We start from the raw sequence: 13456 nt of genomic DNA, 5'->3' as shown, positions 1-13456 counted from the left end.
CAACTCCGCCCTGTCCCTGACCAGCAGTGTACCTCAGACTGCCCACCATAATGAGGTAATAGAGACAAAAGTAAAAGAGTCCCAGTATAAATATGATCACCCTGCTGTCATGGCTCGATTGCTACAAGAGAGAACGGCAAATACATTCCTGTCTGACAGAGAGTCCATGTGTGTCCCAAATGGCACCCTATCCCTACTGTATATAAGGCACTGCTTTTAACCAGAGCCCTGGTCAAAGCAGTGCACTACATAGAAAACAGTATGCCATTGGGACACAATTCCAGAGCTGTTATATGGCAGGTGTGTCCCAGTAGGAAGGGGGATAGTGGAACAATCTATGAGGAAACTAGGCCAAACACACACAGCAAGACTGCTGAATCAAAGGATGGAGACCTTTCCATCTCCCCCTACAGGATGCGGACGGTAACAAACACACACTGCACCAGTCCCATTGTGAGGCCAAGTAAGCCCAGGGAAGGACACACACAATCACTACCTGCTGTCAAACACACACTCACACATCCTGACACACACTTTTCTGTCCCCTCCCTGTTTCCTGCCAACATGATGCAGTCGGATCAAGATAATCCTCTCTTCCTGTCTGAGAGGATATGGCTGGAGAGAGATGGGCCATCCCGCTACTGAGGCTAGCAGATCACTGTAGTTAGCGGGTCACTTTAGGAACACATTAGTTAATAGATTCCATTCATGGATTCTCATATTAAGGATATGTACCCTTTTGTTTCTATACTGTTTTAAAACTCCACAAACTCAATTTAAAAGTTATTTCCTGACCAACAAAATAATATTCTGTCTGTTTGGCAAGACTACTTGAAGTCTTTATCAGCCCTATATAAAGCTGTTCTATGGTAAAAATATGTGTAAAAGGCCTATCAACTGTGGTACAGTACTTACAGGAAGTTGACACAGCCGGTGCTGGGTGGAGGAGCAATCCAGACGAAGCTGAGACTGGTGGAGGGCTGGTGGCTGACGTGAGACGCCACGACACTACACACAAACTGAGTCCTAAACTGACGCTGCTCCGGCATCACACCTGAGAGAAGAGCAGAGAGAGAAAGAGCGAGCGATTAGAGAGACATTGGAAAAGAAAGCGAGGAGGTGAGGGATAGAGATATATTGAGAGAGAGATATATTGAGAGAGAGAGAGAGAGAGAGAGAGAGGAGGCATAGAGTGTTAGTGACAGACGTAAGCCTTCAGTGAAAATGGGCTATTCTATGTTTGAAGTGGAATGGGGCTTGTTAGGAAATGTTGTGCACACATCCAGTAACTTGTATGTGTGCAGAACAGAAAAGTAATGAAAGAAATAAGATACAATGCTCCAACAAATTACTAAATGCAACGTTTTCATCAGGCTGGGGGCACACAGAGGAGACTAAAGACGCTCAGAGGAGAGGAGCCAGGTAGAGCTACCTGATGTATGGGTCATCTCTGCACCGCTGCTCTGACATCCTCCTCCCTCCTTCCTTCATTCACTCCCATCCTCTCTCACTCCTATCTTCCCTCCCACACCTTTTTCTTCCTCCTTCCATCCCTCCTTCCTCCCGCCTTCCTCCCTTCTGATGCCGTGACAATCTGCTAACTCTCAGTCCTCCATCCCTCCTTGACACGGTGTAATGGTGCTCTTATTGATAACTGCCTTGTCATGAGATTATTTCATCAAGGGAATGACATCATGTCACACAATCTTTCTTTTGTTGGATACCACAGGGAGTGATCAGAATAGAACACAGCCAGTGTCACGTCCATTATACGAATGAGACCAAGGCACAGCGTCGTATGCGTACATTCTAATTTATTAAAAGTGAAATGAACACTGAACAAACTAACAAAACAACAAAACGAACCGTGAAGCTAATATGAATAGTGTAGACAGGCAACTAAACATAGAACAAGATCCCACAAACACCAAAGGGAAATGGCTACCTAAATATGATCCCCAATCAGAGACAACGATAAACAGCTACCTCTGATTGGGAAACATTTCAGGCCACCATAAAAACATGCAAATCACCTAGACCTACAAACCCTAGACATACAAAAACCCTAGACAATAAACCCCCCCTAGATAATGCAAAAACTAGCGTACCCACCCTAGTCACACCCTGACCTAACCAAAATATAATGAAAACAGAGATATCTCAGGTCAGGGCGTGACAGTACCCCCCCAAAAGTGTGGACTCCCGACCGCAAACCTGAACCTATAGGGGAGGGTCTGGGTGGGCATCTACCCTCGGTGGCGGCTCTGGTTCTGGACGCCGCTCCCCCTCTTTACGCTGATCCCTCCGCCTTTGTAGAACCGGACCGTGGATCATCGCCGGAGGCTCTGGACTGTGGATCATCGCCGGAGGCCCCGGACTGGGGACCGTCGCTGGAGATCTCGGACTGGGGACCATCGCTGGAGGCCCCGGACTGGGGATCTTCGCTGGAGACCCCAGACTGGGGACCGTAGCTGGAGGCCCTGGACTGGGGATCTTTGCTGGAGACCCCAGACTGGGGACCGTAGCTGGAGGCTCCGGACTGGGGACCGTCGCTGGAGGCTCTGGACTGGGAACTGTCGTCGGAAGCTCCGGACTGGGAACTGTCGTCGGAAGCTCCGGACTGGGAACTGTCGCCGGAAGCTCTGGACAGTGGAGGCGCACTGGAGGCCTGATGCGTGGGACTGGTACTGTTGGCACCGGGTTGATGACATGCACCTCAGGGCAAGTGCGGGGAGGAGGCACAGGACGTACTGGACTGTGGAGGCGCACTGGAGACCTGATGCGTGGGACCAGTACAGGTGGCACCGGGATGATGACACACACCTCAGGGCAAGTGTGGAGAGGAGGCACAGGACATACTGGACTGTGAAGGTGTACTGGAGACCTGATGCGTGGGACCGGTACAGGTGGCACCGGACTGATGACACGCACCTCAGGGCGAGTGCGAAGAAGAGGCACAGGACGTACTGGACTGTTGAGGCGCATTGGAGACCTGATGCATGGGACCGGTACAGGTGACACCGGGCTGATGACACGCACCTCAGCACGCCCGCTTTGCAGCGCTTTCAATGCTAGCACCTCTCTCCGGAGTCTTGCGTCAAACTCCTCATCCGACTCCCTGACGGGCTCTGGTTCGTTCCTCGTCTCCGCCGACTGCTCCATTTGCCCCCATCCTTGGGGTTTCTGTGGCCTACCTCATTGGTATAACTCCTCGTAACGTCGCCGTTCCGCTTTCGCTGCCTCTATTTCCTCCTTCGGTCCTGCTCCATCCAGGATCTCCTCCCAGGTCCATTCCCCCTGAACACGCTGCTTGGTCCCTTTTTGGTGGGATCTTCTAAACATAGAACAAGATCCCACAAACACCAAAGGGAAATTGCTACCTAAATATGATCCCCAATCAGAGACAACGATAAACAGCTGCCTCTGATTGGGAGCCATATCAGGCCACTATAAACATACAAATCACCTAGACCTACAAAACTCTAGACATACAAAAACCCTAGACAATAGAAAACCCCTAGACAATGCAAAAACTAGCGTACCCACCCTAATCACACCCTGACCTAACCAAAATATAAAGAAAACAGAGATATCTCAGGTCAGGGCGTGACAGCCAGGGTGTCAGGTGATGGTTAACCTGGTGCAGTGAATCAGGCGCAGAAGAGCAGAAATTAGTGTACAAGGTATTTAATTCCATGACAGCACCAGTGTACAGACAATACTCAAACTGCTGAGAACTACCGGTTACTCGAAAATAACAGGAGTAAATACATAACCCGGCAAACATATCCAGCCGACAAGTACCGCCATGAACAGTCAATAAACACGCACACTAACATGTGGGAAACAGAGGGTTATATAATGAACATGTAATTGGGGAATAGAAACCAGGTGTGTAGAAAACAAAGACAAAACAAATGGAAAATGAAAAGTGGATCGGCGATGGCTAAAAGACGGGTGACGTTGATCGCCGAACGCCGACCGAACAAGGAGAGGGACCGACTTCGGTAGAAGTCGTGACACAGGGCAACGGAACACAATAGCTTAACATAGACAAAAGCTTGAGGCAATAAGCCATTCAGCAGTGTTGTGACTTTGGCTATGGATATTCAAGATCATGTACTGATTAATTACTGGAATAATTAATTGATCTAATTTATTGAATTAATTTGATCCACCTGCAAAAAAAATAAAAGTCTCTATCCTATCCTAATTCATCTAAGGGTGGCACCATTAAGGGTTGGATTATATAGAGAGATCCTTGAATTAAATCTATCAGTAGTTATCATTAACCGTTATACCATTAATCCTATCAACAACAGTCTTAATCAACATTCAATTTACTATATTCTCTTTCTGAACAGTCATTTTTTTTAAACTTCAAGAACCCAATCGCTTGCAATTGAACTCAATGCCATAAATAATTAATTCAAGGTGCATTTACTAGACTACTAGATAAATTGAAAATGAAGATAGTTAACAAATACAATATAGTCAGTGTGTAACGGTATACAGTACAGTTATTGTAGTGAGAATCTCCACAGATCACTGTGAATGAACTTCTGTACTCAACTCAGCAAATACAATAGTATATTTATTCACAAGACTTTAGAGGACAATATGGTCTTATCAATTGAGAGGGAAATATGTGTGATTACATACATCTCAGTCCGTTATTACACACTGAACAGCTCCTAACAGCCTGGCACTTGGTAGCAGCCCTGTATACTGATACTTCATAAATTACACCCTCCTTTCACCACACACACACACACACACACACACACACACACACACACACACACACACACACACACACACACAGGTAATCTCTTTGACACACACACACACACATTTTTTGAAGATTGTATGTCATACACAATACAATTCCCCTCTCACATACATGCGCATACACACTAACACCTACACAGGCATAAGGCTGGTGTGGGCTCTTTCAGTTAAAAATGCTTTCACATTCCTATACTCATACACACGTCACTCTCAGAAACATTCCCCCGCTGTCCCATGACATGCAATTAAGGCCCAGTCAAAGCAATTACGGCCCAGTTAGCTTTAGCGCAAAGTGTCCAATTCTGCGCCAGGGCTATGCAAGTGCTGTGTGTGTGCATGGGTGTATGTGTCTCCAATACTCCGCAGGCAATTTGAGGCTCCCCACAGAGGTGCATAATACAGGCTTAGCTCCCATCGCCACGGTAACACAATCTAGTGAACGCCGGAGTGAGGAAAGGCGAGGGAAACAGGGGAACCCAGCTAACGCATTTGGTTTCTTGGAAGTTATGGGAAAGTACGTTTTTGGTTTTCCATTGGTTCTGGGATGAAGCCATACGTTTCCAGACCGGTAAAACTGAAAATACTGAAATTCCCACAGAAGAACGTTGTTTCATAATGCTATCTGAACATTTAGAAAACAAGACTTTAAATAGAACCATGAGGAAACCTGTAGGAAACATGCTGAAAATCGCACAGGAGAACATTGTTTCTTAATGTTCTCGATACTACTTAAGGACATTCCCAATGTCTAACCAGTTGGAGAAAATTCCAAGAACATTACCAAAAATGTAATTACATGTAACCATGTTTTAACTTTTAAGAAACATTCTGTTAAAATAATGAAATACCAAGAAAATAACTTTATTTTGTCACATTACTTAAATGTGCTGAGAATATTCCAAAGCCAAGGAAATATCCTACATCATTCCCAGAACGTTGTGGGAAGGTTGTATGCAAAATAACTATGGGAGAAACAGACACATACACAGACATGATAGAGATGTGACAGCGACACAGAGGAGTCGTCAATATGTCAGAGCTTGGGTGGGGGCTAAAGCTTGAGATGATTCTTATGGTATTGCACACAATCAGTATGAACCAGAGTGACTGGAAGTGACTGGAAATGACACAGGACGTCTTATTTAACGAAAGGGGTTGCAGTCTGCCGTGGAGCATTCATCCATGTAAGTGTCTAGCTACAATTTCAGATATTATATGTTTCAAATTTTGTCAGAACATTGTTTTCATTGCAAGTTAAAGCTTACTGTTAGCTAGCTAGCTGACATTAGATGGCTGGCTCGCTAGCTAACATTACGTTTATGATGTGTGTAGTAATGTTAACTCAAAATGGTATTTCACATTGCTAGTTATAGCCTAATGTTAGCTAGCTAACTAGCTAACATTGAACCTATTTGTTTAACTTTAGCTAGCTATGACAACAGGTTTGTATTGCTAGTACTCTATGGATTGGGATTATGGTTTATTTTCTAGCTAGCTAGCTAACGTAAACTCACCCCATTCCGTACAAATGTGCGTAACCGCGACATTCAAACGAGGCTACAAAGAAAACTAATGGGACTGTAGCGAATGTGTTGACGTCAAAATCGGGGGTGTGAACTAGGTTTCTATTCAAGCGTTGATCGACATGGTAATGGTTCTATAGTATTGGAGAAAAGTTGAAAAAACTGACCCTCCGTTACATCTTGACGTGTCATGTTGTAACGTACAGCATGCATAAAGCAATTATTTCTGTCTTACAATCTCTCTCCACCAGGTGTAGCACTTCTCTCATCGTTTAAAAACAAGAAATGGACAGTGACGGGGGTAAGGAGGGATACCTAGTCATTTTTTTCATCATCATTGCATGCGATCATCATTCTCAAAGCCGCTGTTTACTCCTAAGATCACTTTATCACCGCCCTAAAAACACGGTTCAAATTCGACACAAACCTTCAAATAGGTATGTAATGACACATTATATAAACTCTTTATGGTGTTTTATTTACATTTTAGAGGCGATAAGGTGATAAGTTGGACAGATCGAGTGAAAAAAGCAATTTTCCCACACGACATTGTCCTTCTCACTATCACGCATTAGTTTTGCTTCCCCACCCGCCATTTAAAAAAAGACCAGACGGGGCTCATTGCCTGCTTGAATTATGCAGAAAAGTGTTTAGGTCATGCAATTGATTTTGTTGGAAAGTGGAGAAATTGTGCTTTACAATGGTATTGACATTACAGTTGATCTGGAAGTATTACGTTTTGGGGCACTAAAATAAGGGCAATTGTACGGGCCAAGGCGATGTACTAGTTTACGTTACATGTCTAAACAAAAGACCCCAAGTTAAAGCTTACTGTTAGCTAGCTAGCTGACATTAGATGACGAACATTACGGGTATGATCTGTGTTGTAATGTTATCGCAGAATGCTATTTGCATTGCTAGTTATAGCCTAATGTTAGCTAGCTAACTAGCTAACATTGAACCTATTTGGCTAACTTTAGCTAGCTATGACAATTGGTTGGTATTGCTAGTCCTCCATGGATTAGGATTATGCTTAATTGTTTTGATAGCATGTCTGAACAAAAGACTCGCCAGGTGATTACATGACCCATCAAGTTAGCCAGGTGTGTCTGATGGTGATTACGGCTATCTATTGTATAATAATGCCAAAATATTTGTATCTGGAATTTGTCTTTCAGCATCAGTAGAACACACCTGACTCTCCTCCACCTGCCGTACATTTCTGATGAAAATGTTGTATCAAGACTGCCCAAATGTGTATAATTTGTTTATTAAACAACTTCTTTGTGCGCTTTGAGGACAATACAGTGCCACCTACACGGCCCGCTACCAAAGACTGTGGGCTCTCCTCCTCGCACGGCTGCTGGCCCAAACGGCATCCCTAGCCGAGTCCTCAGAGCATGCGCAGACCAGTCTGCTGTATCAACATTCTTCAAGATGGCCACCATTGTTCCTGTTCCCAAGAAAGCTAAGGTAACTGAACTAAATTACTATCGCCCCGTAGCACTCACTTCTGTCATTATGAAGTGCATTGAGAGACTAGTCATGGATAATATCACCTCCACCCTACCTGATACCATAGACACACTCCAATTTGCTTACCGCCCAAATAGGTCCACAGATGATGCAATCACCATCACACTGCACACTGCCCTATCCCATCTGGACAAGAGGAATACCTATGTAAGAGCTGTTCATTGACTACAGCTCAGCATTAAACACCATAGTACCCTCCAAACTCGTCATTAAGCTTGAGACCCTGGGTCTCGACCCCACCAGTCTCAACGTCAACAGTGAAGAGGCGACTCAGGGATGAGTCCAATGTCTGTGTTTTTTTGCCCAACTTAATATTTAATTTTTATTGGCCAGTCTGAGATATGGCTTTTTCTTTGTAACTCTGCCTAGATGACCAGCATCCCGGAGTCGCCTCTTCACCGTTGACGTTGAGACTGGTGTTTTGAGGGTACTTTTTAATGAAGCTGCCACTTGAGGACTTGTGAGGTGGTCTGTTTCTCAAACTAGACACTACTGTACTTGCCCTCTTGCTCAGTTGTGCACCGGGGCCTCCCATTCCTCTTTCTATTCTGGTTAGGGAGTAGGGAGTAGTACACAGTGATGAGTGATGTGAAGGGAGTAGTACACAGCATTGTACGAGATCTTCAGTTTCTTGGCAGTTTCTTGCATGGAATAGCCTTCATTTCTCAGAACAAGAATAGACTGACGAGTTTCAGAAGAAAGGTCTTTGTTTCTGGCCATTGTGAGCCTGTAATCGAACCCACAAATGCTGATACTCCAGTTACTCAACTAGTCTAAAGATGGACATTTTTATTGCTTCTTAAATCAGGACAACAGTTTTCAGCTGTGCTAAAAATTGCAGAAAGGTTTTCTAATGATCAATTAGCTTTTTAAAATGATAAACTTGGATTAGCTATCACAACGTGCCATTGGAACACAGGATTGATGGTTGCTGATAATGGGCCACTGAATGCCTATGTACTGTTTTCAAACTCAACCAAGTTTCAGCTGCTGCGCAACACTGACATCCTTCCCCCCGTAGATGATCTGCCTGTACAAGCACCACCTGGACTGGACACAACTAGTCAAGGGGAGGACAGAAACAGGCTCTCCGAATATAGATGATGTTGTTCATGCGTGGTTCGAAGGACCAGTTAATCATTGGGGGTCCTAGTCATCAGCAATATCTGTAGTGCCTTTATTCAAATGACTCTCTCTAACACAGTCGTACGTTGCTGCTACAAAAGAAAATGTAATCGTGCTGCTCATGGTGTGAACAGTGTTGAATGGGTGGTTGTATGCATATGACCTCATCTATCACTGATATTGCCAATGATATTGTTATTGTATATACTGTATATTATTTTCTTTATATTGACACTATCTGTTTCTGATATTGCTACAATTTCGCTGTACCGTTTGTACCTTCTGTAGAGACACATCCACCCACTTAGCAGAATGTGGCTGGGGGTTATAGCATTTGTTTCACATGACCATCAATTTAGAAAAGTGTGTCTGGGTAAGCGTCATCTAATAATTATAAAATATTTTTATCGGGACACTTTCTGTTAGGTTGGAATTTTTCCTATTACTTTTACCACTTTTAGTCTTAATCTTTACTACACTACTCACTGTTTAGAGCATGACCTCACATGTGAATCTTAAAGAGATGGGTGAGGCTGGCTTAAGAGGGTGTGAACAATGTTGAATGGGTGTTGACAAAGAAGAGCTCTCCAGTAGGTGTACCAAACATTCAAGTGCCATTTTCTCAAAAGTGGGGTTACAAGTTTAGCAACTTTCAAAGCAGAATTACTTTCCCATTGTTCCTAAAATGTAATGTATGATATACCATTTTGTAGCTCTGTGTCCAATTTATCCAATGTAAAACAAAACACATTTTCAAATGTTGCTACATAAGACCAAATAAAGGCGGTCGGTCACATATTGTCATGGACCATCCAAGATGGCGTAGCAGTTCAGACGTATTTGCCTTTGTCTTGTCCCGTGTATATATCTTTTTTGTCCTTCGTATATATTTTGTATATTTTTAACCTCAGTTTCAACATACTCTCCTGCAACCCACCTCACCCAATGTGGTATGGATCTGCTACTTTCTATACTTTAGAACCGGAACCCCCATCAGGAACTAGCCAGCTAACTAGCTACTGGCTAGTAGTCAGTTAGCCACTGCTAGTGGTCATCAGCTAACCTTAGCCCGGTCAACTCCTGCCAGTCTGCACAGCGCGATTCAACCCAGAGCATACCGGACTGCTTTATCGCCACATCTCCGGTTTCCTACCGCAGGCCCGCTAGCTGTCTGAATCGTCGTGTCTCCAAATCGCCAAGCTACCCACTGGTTCCTATGATCACTCGGCTACGCATGCCTCTCCCCAATGTCAATATGTCTTGTCCATTGCTGTTTTGGTTAGTGATTGTTGTCTTATTTCACTGTAGAGCCTCCAGTCCTGCTCAATATGCCTTAGCTAGCCCTTTTGTTTCGCCTTCCATACATGGTGTGACCTCACCTGGTCTAAATTATGTCTCTAGAGACAAAACCCTCTCATCGTCACTCAATGCCTAGGTTTACCTCCACTGTATTCACATCCTACCATACCCTTGTCTGTACATTATGCCTTGAATCTCTTCTTCCACGCCCCGAAACCTGCTCCGTTTACTCTCTGTTCCGAATTCACTAGACGACCAGTTCTTATGGTCTTTAGCCGTACCCTTATCCTATGTTCCCCTGGTGATGTAGAGGTTAATCCAGGCCCTGCATCGCCTAGCTCCACTCCCATTCCCCAGGCGCTCTCATTTGTTGACTTCTGTAACCGTAAAAGCCTTGGTTTCATGCATGTTAACATTAGGAGCCTCCTCCCAAAGTTTTTTTTACTCACTGCTTTAGCACACTCTGCCAACCCTGATGTCTTAGCCATGTCTGAATCCTGGCTTAGGAAGGCCACCAAAAATACTGAAATGTCCATCCCTAACTATAACATTTTCCGAAAAGATAGAACTGCCAAAGAGGGCGGAGTTGCAATCTACTGCATAGATAACCTGCAGAGTTCTGTCATACTATCCAGGTCTGTGCCCAAACAATTCGAGCTTCTACTTAAAAATAAAAATACACCTGTCCAGAAACAAGTCTCTCACCATTGCCGCTTGTTATAGACCACCTTCTGCCCCCAGCTGTACCCTGGACACCATATGTGAATTGATGGCCCCCCATCTATCTTCAGAGCTCGCACTGTTAGGTGACCTACACTGGGACATGCATAACACCCCGGCCGTCCTACAATCTAAGCGAGATGCCCTCAATTTCGCACAAATTATCAATGAACCTACCAGGTACAACCCAAAATCCGTAAACACGGGCACCCTCACAGATATCATTGTGACCAACCTGCTCTCTAAATACACCTCTGCTGATTTCAACCAGGATCTCAGCGATCACTGCCTCATTGCCTGCGTCCGTAATGGGCCTGAGGTCAAACGACCACGGCTCATCACTGTCAAACATTCCCTAAAACACTTCAGCGGTCAGGCCTTTCTAATCGACCTGGCTCAGGTATCCTGGAAGGATATTGACCTCAATTCGTCAGTAGAGGATGCCTGGATTTCTTTAAAAGTGCTTTCCTCACCATCTTAAATAAGCATGCCCCATTCAAAAAGGTAGAACCAGGAACAGATATAGCCATTGGTTCACTACAGACTTGACTACCCTTGCCCAGCACAAAAACATCCTGTGGCATACTGCATTAGCATCGAATAGCCCCCGCGATATGCACCTTTTCAGGCAAGTTAGGAATCAATATACACAGGCAATTTGCATCCTGTAGCACAAACTCCAAAAAGTTCTGGGACACTGTAAAGTCCATAGAGAATAAGAGCACCTCCTCTCAGCTGTCCACTGCACTGAGGCTAGGAAACACTGTCACCACCGATAAATCCACAATAATTGAGAATTTCAATAAGCATTTTTCTACGGCTGGCCATGCTTTCTACCTCGCTACCCCTACCCCGTTCAACAGCCCTGCATGCCCCACAGCAACTTGCCCAAACCTCCCCCATTTCTCCTTCACCCAAATCCAGATAGCTGATGTTCTGAAAGTGTTGCAAAATCTGGACCCCTACAAATCAGCTGGGCTAGACAATTTGGAACATCTCTTCCTAAAATTATCCGTCGCAGTTGTTGCAACCTCTATTACTAGCCTGTTCAACCTATCTTTCGTATCATCTGAGATCCCCAAAGATTGGAAAGCTGTCGCGGTCATCCCCCTCTTCAAAGCTGGAGACACTCTAGACCCAAACTGTTGCAGACCTATATCTATCCTACCCTGCCTTTCTAAATTCTTTGAAAGCCAAGTTAACAAACAGATAACCGACCATTTCGAATCCCACCGTACCTTCTCCGCTGTGCAATCTGGTTTCCGAGCTGGTCATGGGTGCACCTCAGCCACGTTCAAGGTCCTAAACGATATCATAACCGCCATCAATAAAAGACAATACTGTGCAGGCGTCTTCATCAATCTGGCCAAGGCTTTCGACTCTGTCAATCACCGCATTCTTATCGGCAGACTCCACAACCTTGGTGCCTCAAATGACTGCCTCGCCTGGTTCACCAAATACTTCTCAGACAGATTTCAGTATGTCAAATCGGAGGGCCTGTTGTCCGGATCTCTGGCAGTCTCTATGGGGGTGCCACAGGGTTCAATTGTCAGGCCGACTCTTTTCTCTGTATACATCAATGATGTCACTCTTGCTGCTGGTGATTCTCTGGTCCACCTCTACTCAGACGACACCATTCGGTATACTTCTGGCCCTTCTTTGGCCACCCTGTTAACAAACCTCCAGACGGGCTTCAATGCCATACAACTCTCCTTCTGTGGCTTCCAACTGCTCTTCAATGCAAGTCAAACTAAATGCATGCTCTTCAAACGATCGCTAACCACACCTGCCTGCAATTCACACGTCATTACTGTGGACGGTTCTGACTTAGAATATGTGGACAATTACAAATACCTAGGTGTCTGGTTAGACTGTAAACTCTCCTTCCAGACTCACATTAAGCATCTCCAATCCAAAATTAAATCTAGAACTGGCATCCTATTTCGCAACAAAGCATCCTTCAATCATGCTGCCAAACATACCCTTGTAAAACGGACTATCCTACCGATCCTTGACTTCGGCGATGTAATTTACAAAATAGCCTCCAACAATCTACTCAGCAAAATGGATGCAGTCTGTCACAGTGCCATCCTTTTAATCACCAAAGCCCTATATACTACCCACCACTGCGACCTGTATGCTCTCGTTGGCTGGCTCACGCGTCATATTTGTCGCCAAACCCACTGGCACCAGGTCATCTTTTAGTCTTTGCTAGATAAAGCCCCACCTTTTCTCAGCTCACTGGTCACCATAGCAGCACCCAGCAGTAGCACGCGCTACAGCAGGTACATTTAACTGGTTGCCCCCAAAGCCTATTCCTCTTTTGGTCGCCTTTCTTTCCAGTTTTCTGCTGCCAATGACTGGAACGAATTGCAAAAATCACTGAAGTTGGAGACTCATATCTCCCTCACTAACTTTAAGCACCAGCTGTCAGAGCTCACAGATCATTGCATCTGTACATA

The 13456-nt window shown here is 44.7% G+C and overlaps 1 protein-coding gene across 3 annotated transcripts in view; it reads right to left on the bottom strand.

Moving 5' to 3' along the window:
- The window catches only part of LOC110532453 (reelin), a 296686-nt gene that overhangs the window by 184241 nt on the left and 98989 nt on the right, over positions 1 to 13456 (bottom strand). For all 3 annotated transcript variants that reach the window (XM_036980629.1, XM_036980637.1, XM_036980632.1), the window contains exon 3: positions 916 to 1054. In XM_036980629.1, coding sequence (XP_036836524.1) covers positions 916 to 1054 — 139 coding nt within the window. The remainder of the gene's footprint in view (positions 1 to 915; positions 1055 to 13456) is intronic.

This window comes from Oncorhynchus mykiss, chromosome 1, assembly GCF_013265735.2.
Source record: "Oncorhynchus mykiss isolate Arlee chromosome 1, USDA_OmykA_1.1, whole genome shotgun sequence".
NCBI classification, from domain to species: domain Eukaryota; kingdom Metazoa; phylum Chordata; class Actinopteri; order Salmoniformes; family Salmonidae; genus Oncorhynchus; species Oncorhynchus mykiss.
Note: the sequence above shows the minus strand (reverse complement) of the source record. Positions and strands in the feature narration are given on the sequence as shown.